Source organism: Trachurus trachurus, assembly GCF_905171665.1.
Source record: "Trachurus trachurus genome assembly, chromosome: 7".
NCBI classification, from domain to species: domain Eukaryota; kingdom Metazoa; phylum Chordata; class Actinopteri; order Carangiformes; family Carangidae; genus Trachurus; species Trachurus trachurus.
The window spans coordinates 17,052,331-17,079,479 of NC_139901.1; the positions used below are offsets into that span (position 1 = coordinate 17,052,331).

Sequence of the window (27,149 nt, forward strand, 5' to 3'; positions counted from 1 at the left end):
AAAGAACAGACAGAGATGGCTGCAGCGACCTCCTCACCTTTCCCCTCAACACGTCACCCAGAATCTCCTCAGACTGAAGCACTATCAAGCACTAAATGTGTGTTATTATAATATTTAGTTTCTTTATTTTCAACTTTTTACAAATCCTCCTATTTTACACAGTCTCACACACACATACACACACACAAACTAAATTCAAGTGTACAGCGTCTCCAAGCCACTACAGTTATCTCAGCAAATGATGAGAAAACAAACAAATGTAGTAATGCCTCTCCTCTGTAACAGAGTCCCTGGAGACAGTTCAGTCTGTGAACGAGGCATGCCCACAGCAAAGTAAATAAAAACCAGGAATTTCAATTAATGAGGAAAAAAAATTATACACACAGACACACACACACACACACAGAAAAATGACAATGAATAAAACGAGTCGATAAATAAAACAGAAACATCGGTGAATGAATTCAAATCAGTGTATTTTAGTTTGAGCTTCTGACATAGTTTGGAAAAAGAGAAAAATATACTGCAAATATCATAACGGAATCTGCCAATGTTAAAGTATCAACAACTTTTTCCAAAAGTCTGGGGTAATTAAAAAAGGTCACGCACACAAGCAAACTATAATGAGGCTATTTGAATTTCTAACTTTTTATTATTCATTTCTCCTTTTTTACGGTTTTCTTTTTAAAGGAAGCTGTTCATCAAAGAGCATTTTGTTCATATATAGTTATTTTTTTACAGAGGAAAATACTGTACAACCTTTTTTTCTTCTCAAAACAATATCTGGAGGAATATCATTTACACACATTATTATTCCCTATATAATGATCATTTATTTCCAATGCCAAGCTCAGGAGATAATTCATGATCAGTGTGTCCACTCCTCGGTCGTACATATTCACTCAATATGAACCAGGGTGGCTTTGACAGATTCATAATTTAGTACTACAGTAAGTGAGCAACTTCTTAAGAATTAATTTAAATCACAGTCCGTATTAGTGTTTCTTGTCAGGGTGCTGGTTTTCTGGTGCGCCCGTTTCCTTTTTTTTTTTTCAAACTGTCCAATCACAGAAGCAAAATAAAACCCAGTCTTAAATAAATCACAGAACAACAGTTCTTTGTCACACTAACATCTATTTGTGCATTAAAGCAAAAGTGAACTAAAACAACATCTTTAAAGCAAAATCCCTGTTAAAAGATATATATCATTTTTTTTTCAGACGGTAAAAATGAACCTAAAAAGTGCAATAACACCCTAGAAATTTCTCATTGGAAGGTCACATAAATATTAAATAAAAACCGTTACAACAGGAGCTCAACCACAGCCATAGTGAATGGAAAACAAAATGCTGTTGAGACATTTTTCGGTCTGTACATTTTCAACATAAAACACACTGCCTGACGCTTCCTCTGTCGCCCCCGGTGTCGCTGCATCTGAGTGAGTGACTCACTGTTTCCTCTGGTCAGTCCAATCCCCCACCCCCACCCCCACACACCCCCGCCCCTCCCCTCATCTCCCCCTCCACTCCACAGCCGTTAATCACGGCCTCGCCCGCTTACAGATCGATATGCTTCTGACTAACAACACAACAAAACGACATTGTAATGCAAAGATGCAAATGGTAACAAAAATATCTTTAAATATGCTTATGAGTTATCTATCATCATCATCATCATCATCATCATCATCATCATCATCATCATCATCATCATCGGTATCATTGTGGTCAGCTAATATAAAAGTGCACTATCCACACACAAACTTGATTCCTCCACAGGGCATGTAAAATTACAAGGGCTGAGCTTGGTTTTGGTGCTAGTAGAACATTTCTAGCAGAATGTCAGAGAACTGTTGAGACATGGCGACCTGCTGGACGCCCAACTGCAGCTGAGACCGACCGGACAGTTACTGGTCAATTCCACATGTCATTGAGAACAAAGAAAAAACACCTGAGAGAGCTGGGAACAAGCACGATGTTACCCCATTTCTCTCTGTGTCTAATAATAATAATTATAATTAATAATATAAGATTAATACAGAAAGAAGATCAAATGTTTGAACTCATCCTGTTTCCCCTTAGTGATTCACGTCCCTTTTTTCTACGGATCTGCGGCCCTGCAGTTCATGTCGTCTGTGCCAGCAATTTCCTTTTGTATATCATCGTTCACACACACACTTACATATATAGTTATATAGAGAGATTTGTTTTTGTTTTTCTAACGTTTTTTTTTTCCACACACAAAAAAGTGAAAAAAAAAATTAAAAATAAATTAAACTCAAACATGCACGCACACAAAAAGACTGATGTGTAGTAAAATGCTTTACATTGCTGCCCCGTGTGTAAAACAGGGCCTAATTCTGTGTCTCCGTTCATATTTTTTAATGCATAATTGAATTAATAATGTTGGTCATCTTGTAAACATCATAATAAATCATTTTGGGCCATCATTTTCTCCACGCTGTTGTTGTTTTTTCTTGTCATCTCGAGTCTCTAAACATGACAAATGAGGCCACTTTCATTTTTGTTTTGTTCATAGTACACAGGGTTTTTCTTCAGTTCCTATGGTCACTGTTAGTTTTTTTTTTTTTTTTTTTCATGGGTCAGCATCTCGCTTTTCCAGTTGGGAAGTATCAGTGTGGTTAACGGAAGCATCAAAACTCTCATTGTTGTCCTTCTCGCCGTCCGGCTCCGCCATCAAATCATCATTTGAATCAGTGTTGTCCTCCTCTGCTTCCTCCTCTTCGTCCTCCTCTTCTTCCTCCTCCTCAGCGTGCACCTCCTCTTCTGGTGACAGGTCGTCTTCAGCTTCACCAGATGTTCCCGTGGTGTCGTCCTGAGCTGGCGGCAGACCCAGCGGGGGTGTGGGGTTGTGGCCAGTTCGCACCGCGTCGTGTTGAATCTTCTTGCTGAGGTCGAGCGAGTCGCTGAGACCCAGGCCGACTGCGTTCTTCAGGAAGAACAGGGAGCTGCTGGTGTCTGTGCCCAGGTTGAGGGAGCTGTCCAGACTGATGGAGGGCGGGGGGTACGGGTGGTTATAGTCGGACCCCATATCACCTGTTGCGTAGAGCATGGAGGGAGCGCTGCTGTTTATGTTGCGGGACAGCACGTGGAGGCCGGCGGGTGAGGAAGTAGAAAGACCCATGGAGACCGGAGGGACCGCCGACACGCTTCCTCCGAGGTGGTGGTGCACCTGTTCCTGTTTGGGCGACACAGACGGCAGCTCGCCTCGCTCCTGCTTCTCGTGCTTTCTCTTGTGGGAGTCCATCTGGGACATGCCCACCACCGTGTGCTTACACTCAGGGAAGGTGCAGTGAAAGTGTGAGCACTTGAGCTTATATTTGCAGTCGGGAACCTCGCAGTCGACGCTGGAGCTGAACTGGCAGAATCCAGCCGCGGTGATCACATCTTGCTTGCCGTGGTGCTTCCGGTGAGCCGTCACCTTGGTGCTGTCGGTGCAGCGGAAGCCGCAGCGCAGGCAGTGGAAGTGGGTGCTGTTGCCTGAAAACTGGCAGTCGGGGAAGTTGCAGCTGAGCGACGACTTGAAACGCTTGAAGTCGTCCAGGACCAGGTTGTCCACGCGGTCGTGGTGCTGGGCATGTTTGTACATGTGGGTGCGTCCGCAGAACTTGTAGCCGCAGTTCTCGCGTGTGCAGTGGTAATGGGTCACCTTCAGAGAGAACTGGCAACTTGTGTCCTTGCAGTTCTCGTAGAGGTCGTAGCGCCGGAAGCCCTCCAGCATCATCCCCTCATCCAGCATCTTGCGTGACGACGCGGTCTTGCGGCGCTTGCCGAACGGTGACATGTCCTCGATGATCCAGAAGCGCTTTTTTGCACCGGTGGCCGTAGGAATTGAGATGGTGTTGCCTGAGAGAAAGGAGGGAAGCACATTAAAGCATAATCAGTTGGTTCACAAGGCAAAACCCACAAACTACAAGCAAATTAGCCTGCGAGACCCTCCTGGTTGAAACTCTAATATGCGACCTTACTCAGCCCGAAGTGGTTCACAGCTGAGTAAGCACAGAGAGCAACAAATTTTTTATTCCTAACTCCCAGAATGATTAAAGGAGAGGGGAAATGATAGATTGACTTTGGAACATGACACTTTTACAGGGTGTCTCCAGCCTCCAAACAGAGGCGGAGCTGTGGGTCTTAACCGACCCTCTTATCTCCACGTTGTTTTACGAGGGGCACCCACCTTTTGCAACACCCTTGGGTCACTGCTAATGATGTGATCCCTGTTCTGCAAGACAGGAAGCAGTGGGCCTCGATAAAACTTAAAGCGTGATTAAAATGCTGCTGATGCAGCCTTGTTAATGTAGGCTAAGCAAGGCCCGGGCTTCATACTACAGGTTCCAAATTTACTACTCTGTCTCTAAATCCTTGTAATACTAAATGTGAAAACACGCACATAGGTGTAAGCGAAGTAATTATACACATTTGTCCTGTTACTGTACCTACTCAGTAAGCATGCAGGTGTCATCATTTCCACATAATCACTCTTTGCATGCTTGAAAAGCCCCAAAACTTTCTAGTCTTTCTAAACAGTTGTGCAGAGAGGAGCTGGATCACACAGTTAAATGCTGTACAGGTCTCAATTCAGAGTGACAGCTGCAGTGTTGGTTTGCGCCGGGGATAAGTACCTGCAGCATCCTGAACTATAGGGACGTCATTTTTAACCGGAGACGGAGTGGCAATGATGGGGCTGAAAGCTGGTGTGTTGGTTGGCATGACAACACTCCGAGTGGCTCCCAGAGAGGCGCTGAGCAGAGAGTATGACAGACAGGATGGAGAGAGGAGGTATGGGAGTGAAGGGAGAGGAGGTCGGAGAAGAGCAGGAGAGAGGGATGGGACCTGGGACTGGAGACCAGGCTGAAGAGCGGAGGGAAGAGGAAGGTGTGGTAGTGGAGGAGGAGGGGAAGAAGGAGGTGCATTTTGGGTAGCGCTAGTGTCAGCAGGGGTGGTAGGAGCAGAAGTGGTGGCGGGGAAGCCTTGTCCTGGAGAGACAGGTTGACCAGAGAGAGTGGAGGACAGACAAGAGGGGGGAAAACAACACACGGACGGGTACACACACAAAGACAAGGGCCAAATCACACCCGCACACCCGCACACACACACGCACATGCACACAGGGATGGGAGGTAAAAAGGGAAAGATAAAAGATAAGAGAATGATACAAAATGAGGCCCATTCAAGACAAGTAACCCAAACACCAGGCAAAACAACAATGATGAGTGTAGTGGATAATACTGGCAACATATGGAGAAAAGTGAAAATCACAGGCAGGCTCAGACTTAGAAAAAAGCAGAGGAGAAACCACTGGTGCAGTAGGTTTGAGGAAAAAAGAGCCTCTTTCTCCTTTCCTTTCCTTTCTCCCACAATTCAACCCACTAAAAGTGCTAAAGTAGACATAAAGCCACAGGGATGATCTCTGGCCAAAGGAAAATGTAATAAGCTACATACAGTGCAATAACTCAAACCACTGATGTACAAAATGGATGTTTTATGAGGATGAGCGCGCAAACTGCAAAAGAGTTTGTCCACGAATCAACAACAATACAGCAATGTCATCAACCTCATAAAATATGACTAATGTTATTGATTAAAGTCAAACTACTAAATCCTGACTCAAGAATGCATGAAATGACAAGATGCTGGATTTCTGGGTAAGATGCATGAGTGTGGACTGAGCAAAGCTTCATGTAAAATGCTGAATATAAGAGAAGAAAACTTGTAATGCACTGATTTCCTTTACGACTCAACTATACAGTTCTACATGCTGCCACGCCTGTCAGGTTTTTTTTTTTTTCTCCCAAAGTCTCACCTGCTGGAGAGCCATCGTTGCCTACTGGTGTGCTGGTGCAGCTCCGGTCCTGGTTGGAGGACTCGGAGGAGAGGCCCAGGGGGCTGCCTCCTCCTCCCATGTAGTCCATGTAGTCATCAGTCTCATCCATGGCATTGGAGGAGAAGCTGGAGGTCATGCCATGGGACATGGAAACCATGCCATCTCCTCTCTGGTGTGACATCGCCTGAGAAACATATCGTTTTCATTGTAAATGAAAATTTTACACAATGATGTTTGGACAGAACGTGTTATTAATGCAGGTGTTGGCTCTTGGCTTACACCCAAGCGTTTCTCAGAACATCAGAAGTGTTTTTAAAAGAATGAGCCTCGCACTTGAGTCAATATATAAGGACTTCAAAACGAAAAAACAAACTAGAGACGAGAACTAGAAAATCCACATATTTGATGGTACAAGGCATACCGCAGGGGTTATGTTAGTGAATTGAGTGTGCACTCCTTCAAAATTTTCATCAATAAAAGGTCACCGGTGAGTGTAAGTTACTGGTATGACAGGATATGAGTAGAACCTTTCATAGAACAGGATGTACACAAAAAACTAAAAATCTGTCTTCATGGGTTAAAATAAAAAAAATAAACACAAAGTGACAATGTAATTTCTAAAAAACTGGTTCTTGAAAAAGTCTTTTTGCCGGAGAAACCACAACATCTGCATTTTCTTTTAAATTTGTGTAAAATGTAAAAAAAACAAAAAAACACACACATTTGTTTTTGTTAACTTACTAAAAACAACTCACTTGAGCTTTATTATGTACCATAAATGTGAACAGCAGATTAAAAGGCAGAGACTCCATACCTTATTTAATCTGTCAGTTAAAGGGTGTGTGAGCTTGGCTTTGTTGCAATACGTGTCAATAAACTATTCATCGGCTGTTTTCACTCACGAGGCGTTCAGCCCGTATTTTAAGATACCAGTAATTACCCGTTTCAGATTAGTGTGTGTCACATGCGACCGTTTGTTCTGTTTGTTGTGTACCTGGGATGGGACTCTGTCGAAGTTCTTCCCCAGCATCCGCCTCATGTGTTTGCGTGCGTGTGAGGTCATCTGGTGCTTGAGCAGGAAGGAGAACTGGCAACCCTCGCGGATGCAGTGGAAATGGCTGTTGACCTGGTTATACTTACAACCTGCGAAAAGAAAACAGCAACAGTTGTAAACTCTCCGCTCGCTTGATTAATTTGTCTCGGGCTCATTGTGAGGCGTCTGAGAGCAGCCACGGTAGTAAATGCAATATTATCAGTGTGACGGTGTTATGATTAGATCAAACACGAAGAGAAATATTTTTAGGTTTTTTTAATTTCATGATATGGCTCTGACAAAAGAGGGATCGGGTTTCAAAGTGTTTGGAAGTGCACATGTAGGAGGAATATTAGATCACTCTGGTGTCACACTGAGCAAGTCAAGGCTTCTGTGCACTAAACCTGTGGAGCTCTTTTATTACACTGACATGCTTTATTCAATTAGGAATTTACATAAATAAATTCTCATTTTCTGTGGGCCAATAATGCACACACCCCTGCAAACCAAAGTAAATATACAATTATTACCATATTAAATTCATTTTTCAAAGTATCTCCATTGTCATTTTTTCTTTTGTTCTCAATTGTACTGCCGTCTGCTTCATACTCTTCTGTTCTTTTCTCATGTTTTAACCGGTCTGGGTCTAATTGCTTTATGATTTCAAATTAAATGAATGTTCTGTTTTGTGCCTGTTAATCAAATACCATTATATAAAAGCAGGCAGAAATAATTGAAAGAGTAACATGCTGGGCAGGTGCTAGCATGTCAGTAACCATGGCACCCGGTTTAAGAGCACAACATGTCTGTGTCATCAAATAGCTTTCGCACACACAACGTTTTAAACACGCAAAGTTGAGCAAATAACAGTAACCCCCCTGACACGAGGAGCCTTTTGTGAGACAGAAACCAGGTAACATCATCAGCTGTGTTCAGTTTAATGTTGCTGCCATGGATACTGGCAACCCATCAATTCTTTATGACTGGAGTGCTAGCGATGGTAATCCTTTCTGTTTTTTCCCCCAGCCCAAACAATACAGTTGGCAGATCAGGCTGGGGACAAAAAACAGCTGTTTAGGGCCTGTTTTTGTTTGCTTTGTTTCTGCGATCTGAAAAGCTTGTGTAACCGCCTGAAAAAAACAGATCACTTTTAATTCATTTCTGTGCGATGGCAGCGGTGGCTGTGAGGCGCAGCTTCAGAACACAAACAGGCTAAACCAGACAAGCCGGATAATTAACAAACACAAACCTAATTGCTCATTTCTGACAGGGGCAAAAGGAAGAAGAAAACAACCTGGATGTGATTGCCCCCTTTGACGTTATTGCTCATATAGTACAGGCAAGACTACCTTTGGGACTTGAGGTGCCATTGTGAATACACAAATGCAAAACACAGCAACAAAACCTATGAGGCAGACTTGTTTCACGCCTCTTAAACCACTCAAATAGCACGGCGCTGTTTGCCAACACTGGTCTCTCTCCCTTTGTATACACAGAGAATATCCTTTCTGCAACAGCTGCCAAAAATCAATCTACATCTTTCTCAATTTAACATCTTTAATCCACACATCTCTCCTTGGCAAAATATTATGAAGAGTTGGTGCGTTTGTGCCGACATAGGAGGTGATTTAGGAGGGCGAGAGCAAAAAAAAAAAAAAGGTAAAGAAGAGAGACAGCAGGCCAAAACTTCAAACTTCAGTTCAGATTTTTTTTTTCTTACCCAGCCTCCCACACTCCTCCCTCTTGGTGAAATACTTGAACCCGTTGGCGGCACGGCGCTCAGCCTTCTCGTGCTTCTTGACGTGCCATGGCAGCTTGGTGGTGATGTTAGTGACAAAGTAGCAGCCAGGCCGCAGACAGTGATAGTGGCCCCTCATTCTGAACTCGCAGTGCTGCAGTGGAGACACACAATTTCCAATTTCATGAGTCAAATGTGGTGAATGTTTGAAAGTGGCAATAGCGGATTAATATGATTTGATCTTTAAAGAAACATAATCAACACCTCACAGTCTTTTTTTTCCTTCCTTTTTGGTCATTTGGTACATCCCACATTTTGAGGTATGATTACATTTTTCATCCAGACTTCCCACAAACACCCCTCCTTTCTAACATGTCTGTACACCGCCATCTGTTTGTGAGACCCAGATCCCAAAGGACTGGGCCAAATAAGATCTCCTCAGTTCAGGAGATGGAGACTAAGGGGAGGAGGAATGGAGCAGCGAGGGGAGTAGGACAGGAGGGGGAGGGTTTTTCGTGAGAGGGGTGATTTTCGACACATTAATGAATTCATTTAAACCGTTTTCTAAATACGGGCTCATGAGAGCAGGCAGGGGCTGCCATTTAGGTTTCATTTGTGAAGCATTCCCCTGATTTTTGCCCTATTCCAGACAGCCTTGTTTACTGTGCAAGTGACAATGATTTATTGGGTAATATCAGCTAAATTGGCCTTTTCTGAGAGGAGAATGCGGCAGTCAAAATGACATCATTGACATATAAACAGGCATTACTGGGGTGAGTCGACTGTCTTTTTCAGCGGAGATGGAATACGCGGAGCAGCGGTTGTGAAAGCCTTGAGTCAAATAACCTCAAATACTGGTCTAATAGATAGCATACTTCATGCTTAGAAATCTCTGGGAGATGACAGTAGGTGATTCAGCTCCTGGCAGAGTTATGAAGTACCACTCACCTGGTTGGGACAGAGACACTGGAGAGAGTAGTAGGAGAACTGGTCGCGGATGTTAACCAGGTTGTTGCTGGGGTTGATGTGGTCCAAGCAGTGGGACTCGGCCTTGCCAGAGGTCTTGCACACATACTTGCAATTCCCAAACAAGCAGTGGAAGTGGAACTTGTTTGAGTACTTACAGTCGGTAGCCAAACATGGATCACTGGGTGAATGAGAACGGAAAAATGTGGTTTAATCACAACTTGGCAAAAAAAAAAAGAAAACAAAGAAACATGTTTTAATATATCATGTCATGCACTGAGGAACAAGATTTTTTTCATACTTTTCCTGGAATTGCAGGAAACCTGGTTTGACTTGTGGCTTTGCATTCTCCAAAGAGGTGGTGGCCAGAGGGGAGTTGGCCGGCAGGTTGGGCATCGAGGCCGTCATCTGAGGGATGCTGCCCGTCAGCTGCTTCCAGGCGAGCAAGGAGGATGAAGGGGAGCTGTAGCCACCAGAGGAGGTGAGGTGCGCCATGTCCATGGAGGGACTGTTGGCCATAGAGACCGGGGCAGCGGGCTGCATGGGGGCGCCCTCACCAGACTCCTTGCCTTCACCGAACTGAGGCTCTGACTTCACTTTCAAGGTGGCTCGGAGGTGGAAGCTAAACAAGGAGATGGAAGCTCGTTTTTATGTTGATCAATAAAGCTGAAAACTAAAATGTGGAAAGTAAGGGTATATTTTCCGATCATGAACCGGTGTGACACTCACTTAGCATGTTTTATAGCCCCATCCACGGTGCTGAAGAGTGCACCGCAGTCTTCGACCAGACAGTGAAAGTGCACTTTCTGAAGGAAGTCACACTGAGCCTCACAGAAGTCATCTGTGTCAAACCTTGACAGAGACAGACAATAAAGACTGTAAATCAAGAGCAGTTAAACTCCTCATCTGACAGTTAATGCTTGTTCATCCTCTTCACTCTACAGTAAGTCATCTCAAATTCCTGCAAAACCGGATTCTTTAAGTTTAGGGGTTTTCCATCTTTACTGTATGTGAGGAATGGCACTTAGAGAAAACGGCCTTCGAGGTAAAGTATTTTTAAACACTCTGACTGTTTTCTCACTATCACAATGAATAAGTAACTGAATCCAGCTAGACGTTTCCTACCTGCGGAGGTATGTCCTCCATAACTCATTGGGTTTGTCTGGCATGGGTCTCTTCAGCACTCGGTTCAGATACTGCGCTGCCTCGGAGCTGTCGCTGCCGTGCCCGGACTCCAGCTCTGTCTTCAGGTTCATGGCGTTGAAAAGGGCAGGGTTCACTTGCGACATCTACAAAACACAGAGCAACATACAGCACCACGTTAGCTAAACATACGTAAACTGGGTTCTTGCATATGTTAGTAAGAGTGTGACTGTTAACACACACACACACACACACACACACACACACAAATGATTTGGCAGAGCAAAAAAGCGCAGCCAGATTTACAAACATCCAGGCTTTTGCTTGAGTGCAGTGCCAAGCCCGTTTGCCAAGTGTCCTCTGGGAGCAACTGTTAACCCTTTTATGTGATGTGGTGGCTTGAATCAAAACCCCTAAAAGCTGACATGACAGGAGCTGTTGGACAACGCATCCACAAGCTCCTCTATGGACTGGGTTGAATGAGCAATGTGAGGAAAACAGCTCTGAAGTTCACCTCTCCCACAGAGAGACAAAAAAAGACGACGTGTGTGGAGGGGAAGCCTCAAGGAGGAGGGGGGGTCAGACTTGACCAGTTGGCAAGAGTAAAATAATGTTAGTCTGGTTTGTCATTACATCATCAATATAATGGAAACCACCTCTCACATTTGTATCCGTCAGATAAGATATATGATTAAGACGATGTCCATTTTAATCTTCACAACAACAAAAAAAACTCACACTGAAATTTCCATACGCTAACATTTAGACTTCATAAAAAATGAGGGCAGCACCTTTCTTTTTTTTTCCTGCCATGACTTTTTAATCAAATAATTTACAAACTCTATAAATAAATGTGGAGCGAGGCGGGGGAAGAAAACAGTATAAAGGAGGAGAAAAAATGGACGGCGAGTTCAAAACAGCTCATCAAAAAACAAACATCTCTATATATCTGGCATGGCACCCAGCTACTGCTTCATTATATTAATTTGTGAGAGGTGCAGTGAAAATTACACCGTATGAAAAATGGCTGGAAAATTTAAATGATACAAACTCATCTTATTAGCGGTGAAACATTAAAAAACAAACAGGCCCCTCCGTGTCCCGCTAATTTGTCTTGGGATGAAAGGCGTTTGATGGATGGATCTTACCTTATTCATAAGCGAGGATAAAAGAGATGTATTCCCTGGTACAGGGTGTCCGTTTGATTCATTACTGGAACAAGGAAAATGAACAATGTTTAGTCAAGATTTGCATGAGAACAGTAAATATTACTATTTATCACACAAGGTGTGCTGTATAATGAAGAAGAAAAATGCTGTCTTCTTAAGAAATAAGATCTAATGTGAGTTGGAGGGAAGATTGGAGTTGAAGGTTTATGTAAACATCCTTCTCACACCAAAATTGAGAAATATGGCCCGGATTTTGTAATTGTATGCACATATATATAAATGAGATATTTTTGATAAATAATTGTGAATGTAACCGGGGCTCTGGCTGCCAAGAGTGTAGAAATCACCTATCAATCAGAGAAACCTCGTTTCGTTTGTTGATTTATTTTGTGAATATATTAGTGGAATTTACAACAAGAATTAACATTCTGCATACAGCATTAACCCCCTACATGCCATGCAGCTGCGTACCTGTGGTCTTTCTTGCTCAGGTCCAGGCTGTGCTCCTGTGTGGAGTCATGGGAGACCCCACAGTTGCCGTCCACTGGCTCCTGCTTTACTTGAACCAGATTGAACTGGCTCGCTGAAGCCAGCTGCCCGTTCCCTGAGGAGCAAGCGAGAGACACAGAGGAGAGAAGAGACAACAAAGTTATTGTTGGTCAGCATTATTACGCTGTGATGAGATCCAATCTGACTTCTGTCCTGGCCCGAAAAGAATACTCCGAGTGATAATTATTGTGAAATTATGTCAGGCCGTCAAGCCTTTTAAATGGTGATTGAGAGGCGGGAGATATGAGGGAAAAATACTCCTTTTTCTGCAGCACTTGTCACAACTCATTTGCCAGGCTGCCTCTTAACTGGTCATTAAGTGAGATGCTAATGCTGAGGGAAAGTGGCAGTCTCAGATTGGCCACCCCCTCCCTTCCCACCTTCCCAGGCTCCTCGTTGGCCTGACAACGGACGGCAGCCAATGCCACTAAGCATACCCACAAGGAACAGGGGTGCTATGTCGGTCAGATTGGAGCTGACAGCCAATCAGATTGGTTCAAATAGCGTGACCTCTCGATCACATTCTCCTCCAAATAGGTATTCAGTGGATGCTGTGAGCGAGGAGAGGAGCGCTGAAATGAAATAAATAAAGACCAAGGGAACGACATTGCGTAAAACTGCTGACAGGAAGTTGACTCTGCCCCACCCCCTGATCCCCAAGGGATTGAAATATTAATTTGTCCTGGGGCTATGAAGAGAAAGCTGGGCTTTTGGTAGACAATAAGTGGTGTTTTATTAAAAATAAAAAAAAGACAGGAGGGGTGAGGCCCCTGGTGTGGTCTCTTAGATACTGTAAAACCGGAAAGCACTGGCGGCTGTGATTGGTTTGGTGAGGAATCTGTTGTTTAGGAATCGGGGCTGGTGCTGAGGGATTGTGACAGGCAAGGTCATGGGCAACCAAGTGTACGCCCTTGGCCCTCAGCCTGGTAAAGCCCCTCTCCTTTTTCTTGCTGGGGAGAAAACAAGACCAGCCTACGTAAGGGAGAAACCGACCAGAGTTCCCCCCCGATACAAGATGACCCAGAGACATATCAGGCAGAATACGAGTGGAAAAGCCAGTCTTGGGCCCTGTCAGCTGAAAGCGAGGAGATGGGGAAGTGTCAGTGTCAGCTCAGTCTGACAATGGCTGAGGTTGGAGGGGCTGGGGGTGGGGCTAAAGGAAAACAGCAGTCAAACAATTCTGCATCTGGTTTGAGGTCACTGAATGCTTACCGAGTCTCCATACAACACCCTCCTCCCCCAACTTGATATCAGTCCACCCAAAATTAACTAGCCAGACAGATCCTGCCTTGTCATTGACAATTACATCAACTCTCAGACCAAATGAGAGCACATTATATCAAGAACAGCCACTCACTATATGATCCATGCATGATCACCAGGAAGAGAAAAGCTCTCCCGCACCATCAGAGACTGTTTAAGGTGGATTATAGAGCAAAAGTCGCTTCACACTGCTGCACATGGTGAAGTTATTTTTTTCCCATCCACTTCCCAAAGAGGGAGAACAAATGAGTTTGACTCAAAGCAGCTTCTTTCTGGAAATTATCCAGGAATAATGTACCACCATGTAATTACTCCGGATAAGATACAGAGCTTGTGAAAGATCATTTGTACTGTGTGTCTAATTAGTAAACCCTTCAGATGCTTGAATCTCTGGGAAAAACACTTAGGGGTAAATTAGAGTGGAACAGTAATATAAAAAAAATAGAGAGAAAACACTGAAAGCAGATACAGGGAATCGAGACGAAGTTTCAGAATCGCATTAGAAAAAATAAACAGTGAAAAATAGCCACAAAAAGTGTGACTTTTCTCACACCTTTTGGCAGAGAAGCACAACCACTTCCTCCCTATTTTAGCCCCAAATGTCCTGTTCACACGTTTTATGAAGCAAATATGAGAAACAAAACCACATCTACCCCTCCATCCTGTATCTGCATTCAACTTTTACGATAAAACATGAGTGAGGTAAGGTAGTTTATTTTAAAGCAGCCCTGCTATCCAGAAGCAAGAGCTGCACCCGTTCACTGAGCCAGCGAGAGGAGGTGGTGAATGCACCATCTGTGGAGCCCCCGCCCTCAGTGGGGGCCTTCCACAGTGTTCAGACTACCTGCTGGAAGCCCAGAGGTGGAGCTCACGCTGACAGCCTGGGCTGAGCTCGGCTCCCTGGAGCAGCTGCCCCAGCTCTCTCCTAGGGCCTGTCCTGCTCCAGGAACACCACCAGGAATTGTAATCCTTCCCAGCCCCAACATCCGGAGATGCTCCCCCTTTGCAGCCCCATTTCCAATCCACACCCCACCTGCTCAGGCTCAACGCAGGAGGCCCCACTGCTACTTGAATGCACGACAGTGCTCTGCAGTGCATTATCAATTTAATACTTTAACTTCATTTTCGGAAGCTTTGTTTAGAGCAATATGATAAACAGAGACAAGCCAATTACCTCCAAAAATTATGTGAATTGTGTTTATGCTAAATAGATATTGACATGTTTTCTGGGAACAGAAGGTTTCTGGAAATTCAAAAAGTGTGTCTTTGCTGATGCATGCAAGTGTGTCTGACTTCTTGTATCAATGAAAAAAAAAGCTTCCTTCTCAGCTCTGGTGCATTGAGTCATTTCTGCCTGAGCGATTTCAGTTTTTTTTTTTTTTTATCAGTTTGCATAGAGGATACAGAGAAAAAAAAACATTTTTTTTTTGTTCTCGCAATTTCTGAACTTAATTTCATTCCACCTCCATTTGCTTGGAACAGGCGCAGACATAGATAAGAGACCAATGATGAGGAAACATGTTCAACACAAGCCCCGGGAGCCCCCACTCTGAACATCATAAGAGACTTTTACAGGCTCTACTCTCCCCTGTCAGCGCATTTATCTCCAAATGGATTGTGGGTATCTAACAAACGATCAACACAATAACAAGCCCAGAGCAGAGGACCATGCCTCTGGTATGTCCCTTTAAGCCTGAAAGCAGCAGTTTTTCTGTCCTTCTCTCCAATGTGGGATAGTGATAGAAATGACCTCTAAGTGCACTCTCTCTGCTCTGAGGTCCGCACACAGAAAAGAGGATGTGGCTTTTATTTTACATGCAGTATACTCTCTTAAATATATATAGAGTGATATATATAGATATAGAGATGTACTGTATATGAGAGTGACTGAGCCTTACAAAAACTGGTTAATTTGTATCTTTAGACTTCACAAGTGTGTTAAACTGGTTGAATTTATCTGTCTGATATTTTTTGGCAATTGACACATTGTTTGGGAAAGGTGACTATTTTTCATTGTGTAATTATGTAGTGATGTAGTGAAGTATGTGTGGCGACTGACCTGCATCTGGGTTGTTGGAGGGCTTCAGGGCAGCGGCTGCCAGTCTGGCCATCATGGGTGATATCAGGCCTTTGCTTGCTGAGATCTTCTCCATGATGGAGGAGGTGGCAAAAGAGGTTGGGGTGGACGCCATGGCTCCGTCTGCCCCTGCTGTGGAGCAGCCTTGGGACATTGAGTCGGTGGGCATGGAGTGGGCCCCAGAGGATGCCGCTGATATCAGGCTAGCAGCCGGTGGAGGTGGTTGGAGAGGCAGCCTGGGCATAAATGGGAGGAACGGGTTGGCAGCCAGGGCACTGTTGGACAGAGCAAGAGCTACCGGCATGTTGCTGGGCAGCGCCTGTGCCAGCAGGCTGGACATACGCTGGCCCGCGCTGGACAGTGAAGGTGCAGGCTTGAGGGTGTGGCCTGTTGTGGAGGAAGAGACAGCTGTTGTGGGTGTGGCCAACAGGTGCGATACAGTGGTGGACTGCTGGGTCGTGGGCGAGGCACTCAGGCTTGAGTTCTTGCTGCTGATGGTGGAGAAATCCATCAGGTCATCATTGCTCGATTCTTCTGGCTCGTCCTTTGGCGGCAGGAAGGTGGAGGAGAGGCCCATGACACCAGAGGAGCGGATGTGCCGACGCTCGTGTTTGCGCTTATGGGAGGTCATCTGGCTGGTGGAGGTAAAGGTGAAGCCGCAGCCTGAACGGATGCAGTGGAAGTGGTTGGTAGCTTTGCTGTACACGCAGCCTTCGTACTTGCACTCCTCATATTTGTAGAACTTCTTAAAGCCATCTTTGGCATAGGCATCATCCTTGATGTGGTAGCTCTTGTGCTTCTCAATGTCACACTTGTTCTTGAAAGTGAATGTGCAGCCTGGGCGCCTGGGAAAAGAATGGAAATTAAGGTAAAACATGATTAGACATGATGCTCTGTCACAAAGCCTCCTCCGCACAAGGGTAGAGTTGGGAGTAATGGAGAAGGTCCACATGATTTAAATACTTTACAATAGAGGAATGATAACCGAGGTGGTTCAGTGACACAGTAGCGGCTCATTGACACGTCGCCACCTGAAACCTTTGCCAGAGGGATACGTTCCAAGGAGAGAGTTTGATAAATCAACCAAGTGATTATCTGCAGCTATCAATGACAGCTGCTTTCTCTTCAAAATAAGAGCATGATGCAAACTTGTGAAACTCTATGCAGGTTTATGCACAGGTTTTCTCCCCTTTCCTTCTCACTGTGATTCTGTGTATTCAGAACAAATAACTGAAAGTAAATGACTGTAAGTCATGATTTCATTTGTGATGTTCGACTGTTTGCTGACTGTCTACTTTTTCTTTACTTTTACACAAGAAACCTACCTTTACTTCTCTTTTTTGCCATTTTGTTTTATGCACATTGCTATTATGGCCTCTACAGCTGATAGTTCCCATGTAAGTCACTAAACATTCATATGATAATATTAATAATTGCAAATATCAAAAAGTGAAAATATATAGGTGTATATAATATAAAATATACTAAAGCTTAATATATGCTCAGTGAAGGTTTTATGAATGAAAAAAGGAAAAAAGAAAGAAAATAAAAAAACAACAACTCTACTACTACTGTAGGTTTGTTCACCTGCAGTGGAAGTGTGTCGTCTTCTGCCCATAGAACTGACAGCCGACTGTGCCACAGTCCTCAGTGGCACGAAATCTCTGGAAGCCGTCATTGATGAGCTGGGCGTTCTTTTTATGGAAGTTTTCATGGGTCATAACATCGGAGGTGCTGGTGTACACCTTGCTGCAGCCCACCTGCAAGCAAGAGGCAAAGCACGGTTATTGAAACACAAGGTGCAGGCCCACAGCAGACATGAGAGTTTCAGTTTGCAAGAATGGTTTGAAAAAAGCCAACTTCTAAAACAGTGTGCTTAAAGAGGATCTGATATAATGTACAAGTCATAGAGAAAGGAGCTCGGTGTGGTTAAGAAAATGCTAGTGGCCTAGAAATGGATGGAAGACTGCTGTTTCTCACGTTCACCATTTAATGTCTTGTAGGTATGCACATCAGAGCAGTGCAAGTTTCAACTGAAACCCCTTCGAATTGGAAACACTCTTGTCACAAGACAATTGGAAAAAAAGAAAAAAGTGACTGAAAGAAGCAGTGGCCACAGAAGGCAGCTGAAACTACAGTACCTTCCTGGCAAAGCTGCCTTTTAGAGAGTGAAATTCATATTTAGAGTGTGATAGTGCAGTTACCACACACTTTCTGTAACTCAGAGAACAAATTTCAGAGGTGGAGGGGCAGAGGAAAGCAAACACAAGGAAGATGACAGTCTTGGTCTGTAGTTTAAAATGATCTGCTACTCGGGAGCCCTGAGAGCCAACAGAGGGGGGAAAAAATAGGTAATGTTTGAATTAAAAGCAGCAATTGTATATCATCCCTGGCACTTTTCATCCGCACAAAGCGGGCAACTTCTCCATATTGAGTCAAACAATGAAAAAAATGCCACTCTGTTTTTTTCCCCCTTAAATCAAGAGAGCCCATGCCAACATCTGCAGGTTCTCAGGGACTGTTAAAACAAGGGCTGAAACGTCCTAATAACAATTACGCCGTTAGAGGGGTTTAAAAAAGAATATATCTCAAGCCATCCTCCGCTGCACTGCTGCCCTGCCGGTGAGAAAGCTCTCGGCACAATGACACTTTGAAAATAAGCAGATGTAAAAAATTAAACAAATCCAGAGGGGGGAACAACCTTCAACAGGCTGCTTGGTACTAAAAGATGAAAAATGTGTAGTTTATATAAACACCTAACTGAATTTCATCCATGCCAATTAAGGAGCGAGAGAGTGAAGAGGTGGGGAAAGCACAAGTAGCCTCACGTGTATTCTTCCTTTTTCAATTTTCTTTTATTTACTTTAGAACACGTTTGGCCAAACTGTTCTTTAAAGACACTTTGGTGTGAATGGAAAAAGCGTGGAACAGTGATTCCATTTCACAGATGCACTTAAAGCGTGCGACTCTCAAACATCCTGAGGTTGTGTGTGTCTTACGCGGCCACTTAAAGGCATCATATCTGTCATTATGCTCTGCAACTAATTTCTTACTTTTAAAGTTGAGGTTGTTTTAACTTTTTTTTGATGGACTGCGTGTGAACTGGTTGGATTAAAATGTTTATATCCTGGCATGTGAATTAAATGATTAATAAACAATGTGCAGACAAAATACATTTAAATTTTAAATCAGCATACTGTGGGTTGTTGGTTGTGTATGGAATGCTTTAGCACATGTGGCCATATTTGCAGATGCGTATTTGTCTGTTTCCGCGTGTGCGTACATGCATACCTACTGTACGCGTTTGTGGGTTTATTGTGGGTATGTGCGTGGGTGGAGGAGGAGGTGTGAGTATGTGTAGTGTACCTGCATGCAATGGTAATGGGTGCTTTTTCCATTGAGGTGGCAGCCATGGTAGTAGACACTGCAGTCGTCCAGAGGGCTGAAACGCATGAATCCATGCTGCAGGGAGTTGTCCCTCTTCTTGTGCATGTTGTAGTGCCTGATTACATCCTGCTTACTGGTAAACCTCTGCAAAAGGGGAGGGGGAAAAATGTACAGCAACAGGTTGGTGTTTATTTAAACCAGTCACAGAATCAGCAACAAGTCACTTTATCTCTGTGGAAGCAGCAGCTGCAACATTTAGGAGCCAATTGGCAGATGGGGAGGGCTGCACACACTGCAATGGAGAGGGCCAGGATGTCCTTAAATATGACGTGTTCTGTGGTTATTGATTTACTTTGCATATCTCCAAGTTGTGCCCTATCCAAATGCTGCACCAACGGCTCTGGGACTTTCTCAGTAAAATGAGAAGCTTGAAACATGCAGTGTGCTCCCCATACACCCCCTGTCTTTACATTATTTTTTTCTTCCACCAAAATCTATTCTTTTTTTAATTAAGATGAATCAATTGGCATGCAAGATCACAGTTCTGATGTTTCTGACTCTGGAAAAATTATGTTCCATGCAGATGGTTTCTCAGACGTGCACAGGGGAAAACACAAGACAACAGGAACAAACAAACAAACAAGCCAACCAAAAAACATTTTCCCTTTCAATTCGCTGAGATATGATTCCATTTTTAATTAAAGCATTAACACTTGCTTTTGGTGCAGGCTTCGCCTGTAATGATGAGTGAATATGCTAAGAGGCCCGCCTTCGAAAATTACAACATAAATAAATAAATAAATAACCCCTCCCACACCCACGAGTCAAGAAGGAAAACTGAAAAGTTACTCCACAGGGACCTGCAGCAACCAAATCTGCTGTAATTGGACTTAAGATGATGTTACAGAAACTGTAACGGGAGAAGCACAAATCAATGAGACAGTTCTCCAGTCCATATTTATCTCCAGTTGAGGGAAAAAGATCAGAAATAACTATTCTAAAAAGCAACTAATTGCTGTACAAAGTAGGGTAATTGCTTTGTGTCATGTGTTCCACTCGCACACAAGTAAAAAGCTAAGATCTCACACAGCTGTTTCCCCACTCTTGGCGCGTTTCCCACTGCATATTTCTGAGATGTTTGACTCCTGTAGGAGTAAACACTTCATTAAGATTTTTAATCTAATTGATGAATGCTTTAGATTCTTCACTTTTCCTTAAAAAATCCCAATCATAGTTCTGGCCTTTGGGCTTTATAATATCTAATAGTTGATGATGACGAAAGATTGAAGTTGAACTGCGGTCATGGTACATTCGATCCATCAAGCTGTCCAAAATAGGCCATGGAGAGAGCTGACTGGGAAAAAGATCTAATTTTCAGTTGAGTGGTGATGAAGGTTGGGAGCCACTTGCTACATTTATTTTAGGATTCCCACTAGTGTGGCAAGATGCACACTCTCGCTCATGTACAAGCCCATGAAAGGAGAATGTTAAGACTCAGCCAATCGCCCGGACGCTGGCAGTGGGATAATATTCCAGGAGTGTGTGTCATGTAACATTTCATGAGTTATCGCTTCGAAAGGGACTGCTCATCACTGCCTGCCTGTTTTTTTCAGGGTATTGACATCCCGAGAGCCGGCTTCCAAAGCATATCTGTGTTTCCACCCAACGCAAGAGCAACAGAGAAATGTGGACCTGACCGTGGAAATTGCCATGATAACCTGAACTAACACTCTAAATAATGACATGAAATGATTTTCCTTTGTATTCCTCCAAGAATGTGTCTCATCAGACTGTGAAGTGGAATTCATGCAGAAAATGAAAGCTTGGATATGTAATGCTTTTCACCACATAAACAATATTTATCGAGCGGTAATCTCTCTTGATCAGGAGCAGACAAAGGAGATTACAGATGAAGATGGCTTAATTCGGAAAATTGTAAAGAAAGGAAGGAAAACACACACAGCGCTATCTGTGCATGGATTTTTGACATCTCTGACAAATCTACCCGTGTTTGTCTAACTCTCTCAGGCCATATGCTGCAGCAAACACAGGGTCTGTAACATGATCTGCTTTGTGTTTTTCCCCTTCCTGTGCCATACATGACAACTCCTGGGACCAGGACAAGATTAATAACGTGGAGGGGGATTAAAGGCAGGCCCGCAGTCATTGGCAGATGTCTTAACAAAAAAGACTAATAATATAAAAAGAGCCATACTTCAAAGATATTTACAATTAACCCTTGTGATAAAAGGGCAACTGGCAGAGACCAACTGTGCTTGCACACTGCACAAGTGTAAACAGCTACTGCCTGTTAAGGAAAACTAAAGGCCAATACACTTCCTTTGTAAACTTTGGCTGGGTGTGACCACTAATGAAGGGATGACACATAATACTGTTTGCCTATTACAGTGTCCCAATGTTCTAAAAAAAAAGAGACATTGCTTTAAGACACATGAGTTTAACTATTATGAATAAATAATGCAACTTAGCACTAAGTGGCTGGATTTAACCAGAGAGGGTGACACCACATTTTTCTCATTGTGTGAGAATTTGAGGCACATTTCTCCTATAGGAACAAATGCTAAATGTGTATTTGGATGATGCTCAAAAAAGTGATAAAATACTCACGCTCACCTGGTAGTTACACTCAGGGTCCATGCAGTGGTAATGCTCTCTGTACTGGTAGGCACAGTGCACGTGCCCACAGTGTTGACTTCCAGAGAACCTGAAAAAGTTACAGGACACATTTCAACAGTTACACATTTTAAACAGCCACAGTAAGCAGCAGAGAGGACGACATCAAGACTGGTTCAAAACCTGGGGACACACAAGAGCTTATCACACAGAGAACAGTTGCAGGGATGAAAAAGCTGAATGATAAACCAGCTCGGGAAGATGTCAAAAATGATTAACAGCAAATAAAGAATGGTTAGGGAAGAAATTAAAATTCCAGGAACAGCAAAAAATAAAAACAGGTGAAGGAGTTTTCAAAGGCAGTGCATGTCTTTCACCTTCAAAGTAACACAGCTTACACCTTCAAACTGAATTCTGCTTTCCACACTGCTGCAACAATTTACCCGTCTGTCACACCAATTTCAGCCAAATTAGCTCCATTTATTTCTAAAGCAGCCGTAAGAGACACTTATTACACTGAAACCCTTTCCCTTGACACACATTCACACGCCCCATAACTACTTTATTTCTCGACGCTGTGAAAACCCTTGTCAAATCAATGCGCTGTTCTTTCGGGTTAACCACAGTTTTACGCTGTGAGGAAAGGGGTCAGGTATCCTGAGATGCAGGAACATCTCTGTCTACTTTTCTTCAAAAACCCTGCCATTCCCTCATCTGACAACCAGATTTTAGCCTGGCACTAGATATAAAAAAAAAAGTCCACTGCTTGCTACAGTACAACCACTTTTACGGTGGTGATTATAAGCCTGACGATGATGACTGTTAAAATCCTCCAATTACCAGTGAAAACACACAAATAAACATTTGCACTGCTGCTGCCAAGAGCTCCATCTGCAAGTGCAGAGGAGAGGGGGAAAAGGGGGCTAAGTAATATTTTTTCCATCTCTCTTTCTGTTTTTCCTTGTTAGGATTATCCCAGAGCTGCATTTACGGATCACTTTGCTGAGTTCATTAAGCTAATTGAACGGTATATCCACTACACTTTTTAAGTTGGCTGTCTGAGTGTATGCGTGAGTCTCTAAATGGTGATGGAAGTGGGGGCAGGAGGGGGGGGCATTGGAAAGGTTTGATGGTTCTTTTAGAAAAGACCAAACCAGTCAAAACAAGTGGAACTACGTGTATGTAATAAAGCCAACATATGGCCCACACATTAGTGTTTTCTATACTCTTCTTTCACATACATATACATATGAACACACACACACACACACACACACACACACACACACACACACACACACACACACACACACACACACACACACACACACACACACACACACACACACACACACACACACACACACACATTTACACTTATGAACACACAAAGCCCCCTCCCCACCCCTTTATCCCCCTGAGAACGTGGCCCACCCCTCTGCTCATTGCCCAGCTGTATCACTTTGCCTCTGGACAATTCCCACTTGCCGCGTCAGGGGGCCTAATGGGCCGCTGCTATTCAGCAGCAGATTAAATATTAATATCGCCACGATACAGAGATTGCAGCGCATCTCCAGTTACAATAGAGATACACAGATCAAAGTGCCGAGGCAATAGTGGGTGCATGAAAGCATTTAAAGAGTGAAAACTGCAACTAAACACTACCAGGGAAGCTCTTTAAAACATCAAACTGCAGTGTGGTGAGGAGATGAAGAACTTTTTCTTTCTCTTTTCACAAGGATTGGGCGCGAACACGTTTACAAAGCTGGTTTTTAGTATTAGTGTGCACTCATTAGCCCTGGCTGCGAGGAGGACCATCCCCCGCCTCTACCTCCCCTCTCTGCGCTACATTTGCCCTTTTTATGAGCCCTCCTTTTCCATTTTTTTTCCTCCCTCCTCTTCTTTCCTTTCTCTTTTTTTCCCAACCTCAACACGGAAATTGAAACTGTATCTGGGCTTATCTGCAGCCTCCCCGTGCATCAACTGCCGAGATGTTTAGACAAATTTTATGCATTATGCAGCGCAAATATCAAAACAGTTCTTGGCAGTGCCAGCAGAAGCCTCATTAAAAATTCCTTAATTAAATCTTCTTGCAAAATGTAATCAGTCCAAGGAAGGGGTTTTGTGTGTGTGTATGTGTGTAGAGAAGAGGATGTGTGTCTGTCAGTGCCAAGGCTTTGATTTGTGCCCTTCATGTTATGGCTTAGAGAAGTAATCATTAATGCCAAAGCCACTTTGGCTTTTCAAATGCTGTTTTTCTTTCTTTTTAAACGGAATAAACAAACAAGTGATAATCACCTTTCTAGTGTCGGCTCAAAATTAATCCAGAATGGGGGACATTGTTCTGTGTCCATTGAAACGAAAGATACCTCCCCTCCCCTGATGTTTTTGTCTGTGCTGGTGTGAATGACTGACTTTTTAGATCAGTCAGTTCCTTGTGTGTTCAACAATAAACGGCAAAACTAAAGAAGAACCCGGCCTGAGCTCATATCCTCTCTGTGTCAGTCACAACTACCAGTAGAGTGTTACACTGAATTATGTTCTCCTAGCTGTTTTAGTGCTATACACACTGTGAGCATTTATTCAACCAGTTACAGTAAGCTACCATCAAACCTTTTCTCTTTCATTAAACCCCCATCCTTCTACTTCCTCTCAGCACATAAATTCTTTTCTTAATTAATTCACTGCGTACAGAACATTCTCATATCACCGTGTTGTCTGCAGTCTGCTTACATCACTGAATAAACCACACCATCAGTACATTAAAAAAGCTCCATCTCTGTTTTGGGTATATTTTTTCGTTGGTGTGGCACATTGAGGGATTTGCATACCTGGCAATATATTTCTGGTAGAGGTTGGTTTCGTCACCGGCGGGTTTATCTGGTGGCAGGCCATTCCTAATGCGACAGCAAACACAAAGGAGACAGGATTAATGGTGAGGTTGGGTTGCCTGTTGTTAATAAAAACAAACTGACACAATATTTACTTACAAGCCGCTCCCAAAGTTTGGACTATCAATATGCATTTTCTTGTGGCATAAGAGCGTTTTCATGTGGTGTATGAATCAGAGATGTAAGGTGTGCACTTTGATGCATGGTCTCGCAGCCAACGAGAGGCAAAATGCAGGAGCAAAGGGACATTAATCTTTTATAGGGGTATTTTGGTGAATGCTTGTATGCAAAACTGGATAATGGGGATGTGTGTGTGTGTGGGGGGGGGGGCTCTGAAAAGGCCTTTTCTGATAATCTCAGAGGGCCTTGGCTCTAATGCTGATGTGAAATCGTCTCCATTTAGTCTGGACTTAGATCAAAATAAGATGTAAGACAACACTACATCTTCAAATGCATATGGTCCGAGCTAGTTGACTTAGTACCAGTTTCAACTCCATCACATTCAGCTTGCAACAAGAAATCGAGAAGAAATTTCCTCGCATTACACCTGTGATGTGACTCCCTTCATGAAGCTGGTGGCAGTATTATCTGTAGATGTCATAATACAGTTATTGGTTCAGCTTGCTCCCTCTCAGGAATGGCATTTAGCTCCATGTGAGCAGCTCCACACGGGGGATGACCTGAGGTTAATCTGGCCCAGAGGGGAGGATGTGCTGCCAGGCATTCTCCCTAGCACCCCCTATCCTCCCTGTATACAAGCACCACACTGGGTCAGTTAGCCAAGCTTGGAGCTCCACTGAGCCCTAACCTGACAAAGGCCAAAGCCTGAGGGAGAGGTGCCTGAGGGCTCTTGAACAGTGTCTTTGATAGGTCTTGACTAACTAGAGACAAGGTCAAAACCAATCAAACAGACTCTGGGAGCTGTTTCCTACTGGTAGTGCAGACGACTGTAGGCTAGCTCCCCAAACCCCTCGTTTGCTTCCTTTAAAGTGCACTCGTCAGGCAGTGTTTAGTCGGCCCCTGTGACTCGCCGGGAGGTTAGTCATGGCTCCAAAGTAATTAAAGGGAGAGTTGTTACACCCTAGCCAAACGAAAGAAGTCAGTCACTTTGCGATGACTGTGCTAAATCAGTCTCCACGGAGTGCTACAGCGAGTAAACACTTCATGTGCCTTCGCAACTCATCATGTCGTGGATCTATTGGGCGCTATGCGCTATTTCACACTACATTCCTGTTGGCTGCTGTGGAGGTAGCAATTACCTTTGCATTAGGCTAACTGACTCACAGTAGCAGTTAAGTGTATGTGAGCTTCACATTAGCTCCAAGGTGTTCCACTGAGAGACTATCAGTGTGAAGAAGATAGGCCTCTAAGCCTGAGATCTCTTCAATCCACCAGTGCGTCTAAATATTTCTGTCAAAAAGCACAAAGGATGCCTGCCATGGTCTAAAGCAGTGGTTCTCAACTGGTGGGTCGGGACCCAAAAGTGGGTCGCGGTCGGACCCGTTCTGGATGGGTCGCGGACAGCTGGTCAAAAAAGTAAATAATATTTAATGCACATCTGATGTTAGACATGTCTTTTATTTTGAAAAATAACTTATATTGAAAGGCACGCGTCATGTGAACACATGCAGTTGTAATGGTCCTCCTCAGTTTCTTATTATTTTCTCTGAATGCAGTGAATCTAGTTTTGTTTTGTGGGTCTTTATTTTGTGCAATTTGATATTTATTCACTTTTGTGAATATGCTCTGAATGCAGAGATGCATTAGAAGTCAAATATATCATTTTGTTGGTCTCTATTTTGTGCAGTTTGATATTTTTTTATTCACTTCCGTACATGCAGTTGTCATGGTCCTCCTCAGTTTCATTCATGTGCCCTGAAATGCACTTTGCTCAATAAAAAGCAAAATTAGTTTTTAAAGGCTTTAAAAAAAAATTCTTGGTTTGAATTCTATAAAAGTGGGCTGCGACTTAATGACCATGGGAAAATGTGGAGCCCAGAGTGAGACTAGTTGAGAACCCCTGGTCTAAAGGAACCTGTTGCATGTATGTTATCACTTTATTGTTGTCTTAATAGTTTGCCATACTTGTTACTTCAGTTTTCAGATTTCAGTTACATGTATTGTGAAATTCTGTCACGGGCCTGGGAGTAACTTCTGTAACTGTTGTCTTTGGTGTAGATGGTCAATTTTCAGAGCAATATTATTTCAGTCAATCTTGATGAATACAAATCACACTACTGAGAACTTACATTATTTTGAATTATTTCTTCAAAGCACTTATTTGGTCGGTTCATCTACAAATTTAATATAATTTGCACCAGATTTAACAAATAAAGCAGATGTTGAAGTTGTAACATTTTATGATAGAGCACAATATTTTTGGTCAGGGTTTACGTATTCTCAAATCAGCAAAATTTGTGTTTTGATGCAAATAATAATTTAAAAAAATGAACAA

The 27,149-nt window shown here is 43.4% G+C and overlaps 1 protein-coding gene across 8 annotated transcripts in view; it reads right to left on the minus strand.

The window, feature by feature from the left end:
* casz1 (castor zinc finger 1) overlaps positions 1-27,149 on the minus strand; it is a 166,671-nt gene continuing 139,522 nt past the window's right edge. For 3 of the 8 annotated variants that reach the window (XM_083976137.1, XM_083976134.1, XM_083976132.1), the window contains 16 exons: positions 24,635-24,700; positions 21,798-21,894; positions 19,149-19,313; positions 17,370-17,542; positions 15,765-16,627; positions 12,365-12,497; positions 11,873-11,936; positions 10,707-10,870; positions 10,311-10,433; positions 9,883-10,203; positions 9,564-9,762; positions 8,598-8,769; positions 6,839-6,987; positions 5,824-6,028; positions 4,643-4,996; positions 1-3,866 (listed from right to left, as the gene is read on the minus strand). In XM_083976137.1, coding sequence (XP_083832263.1) covers positions 2,596-3,866; positions 4,643-4,996; positions 5,824-6,028; positions 6,839-6,987; positions 8,598-8,769; positions 9,564-9,762; positions 9,883-10,203; positions 10,311-10,433; positions 10,707-10,870; positions 11,873-11,936; positions 12,365-12,497; positions 15,765-16,627; positions 17,370-17,542; positions 19,149-19,313; positions 21,798-21,894; positions 24,635-24,700 — 4,519 coding nt within the window. In that variant the 3' untranslated portion in view covers positions 1-2,595. The remainder of the gene's footprint in view (positions 3,867-4,642; positions 4,997-5,823; positions 6,029-6,838; positions 6,988-8,597; positions 8,770-9,563; positions 9,763-9,882; positions 10,204-10,310; positions 10,434-10,706; positions 10,871-11,872; positions 11,937-12,364; positions 12,498-15,764; positions 16,628-17,369; positions 17,543-19,148; positions 19,314-21,797; positions 21,895-24,634; positions 24,701-27,149) is intronic. The other 5 variants (XM_083976135.1, XM_083976133.1, XM_083976136.1 and 2 more) reach the window with 4 other exon arrangements.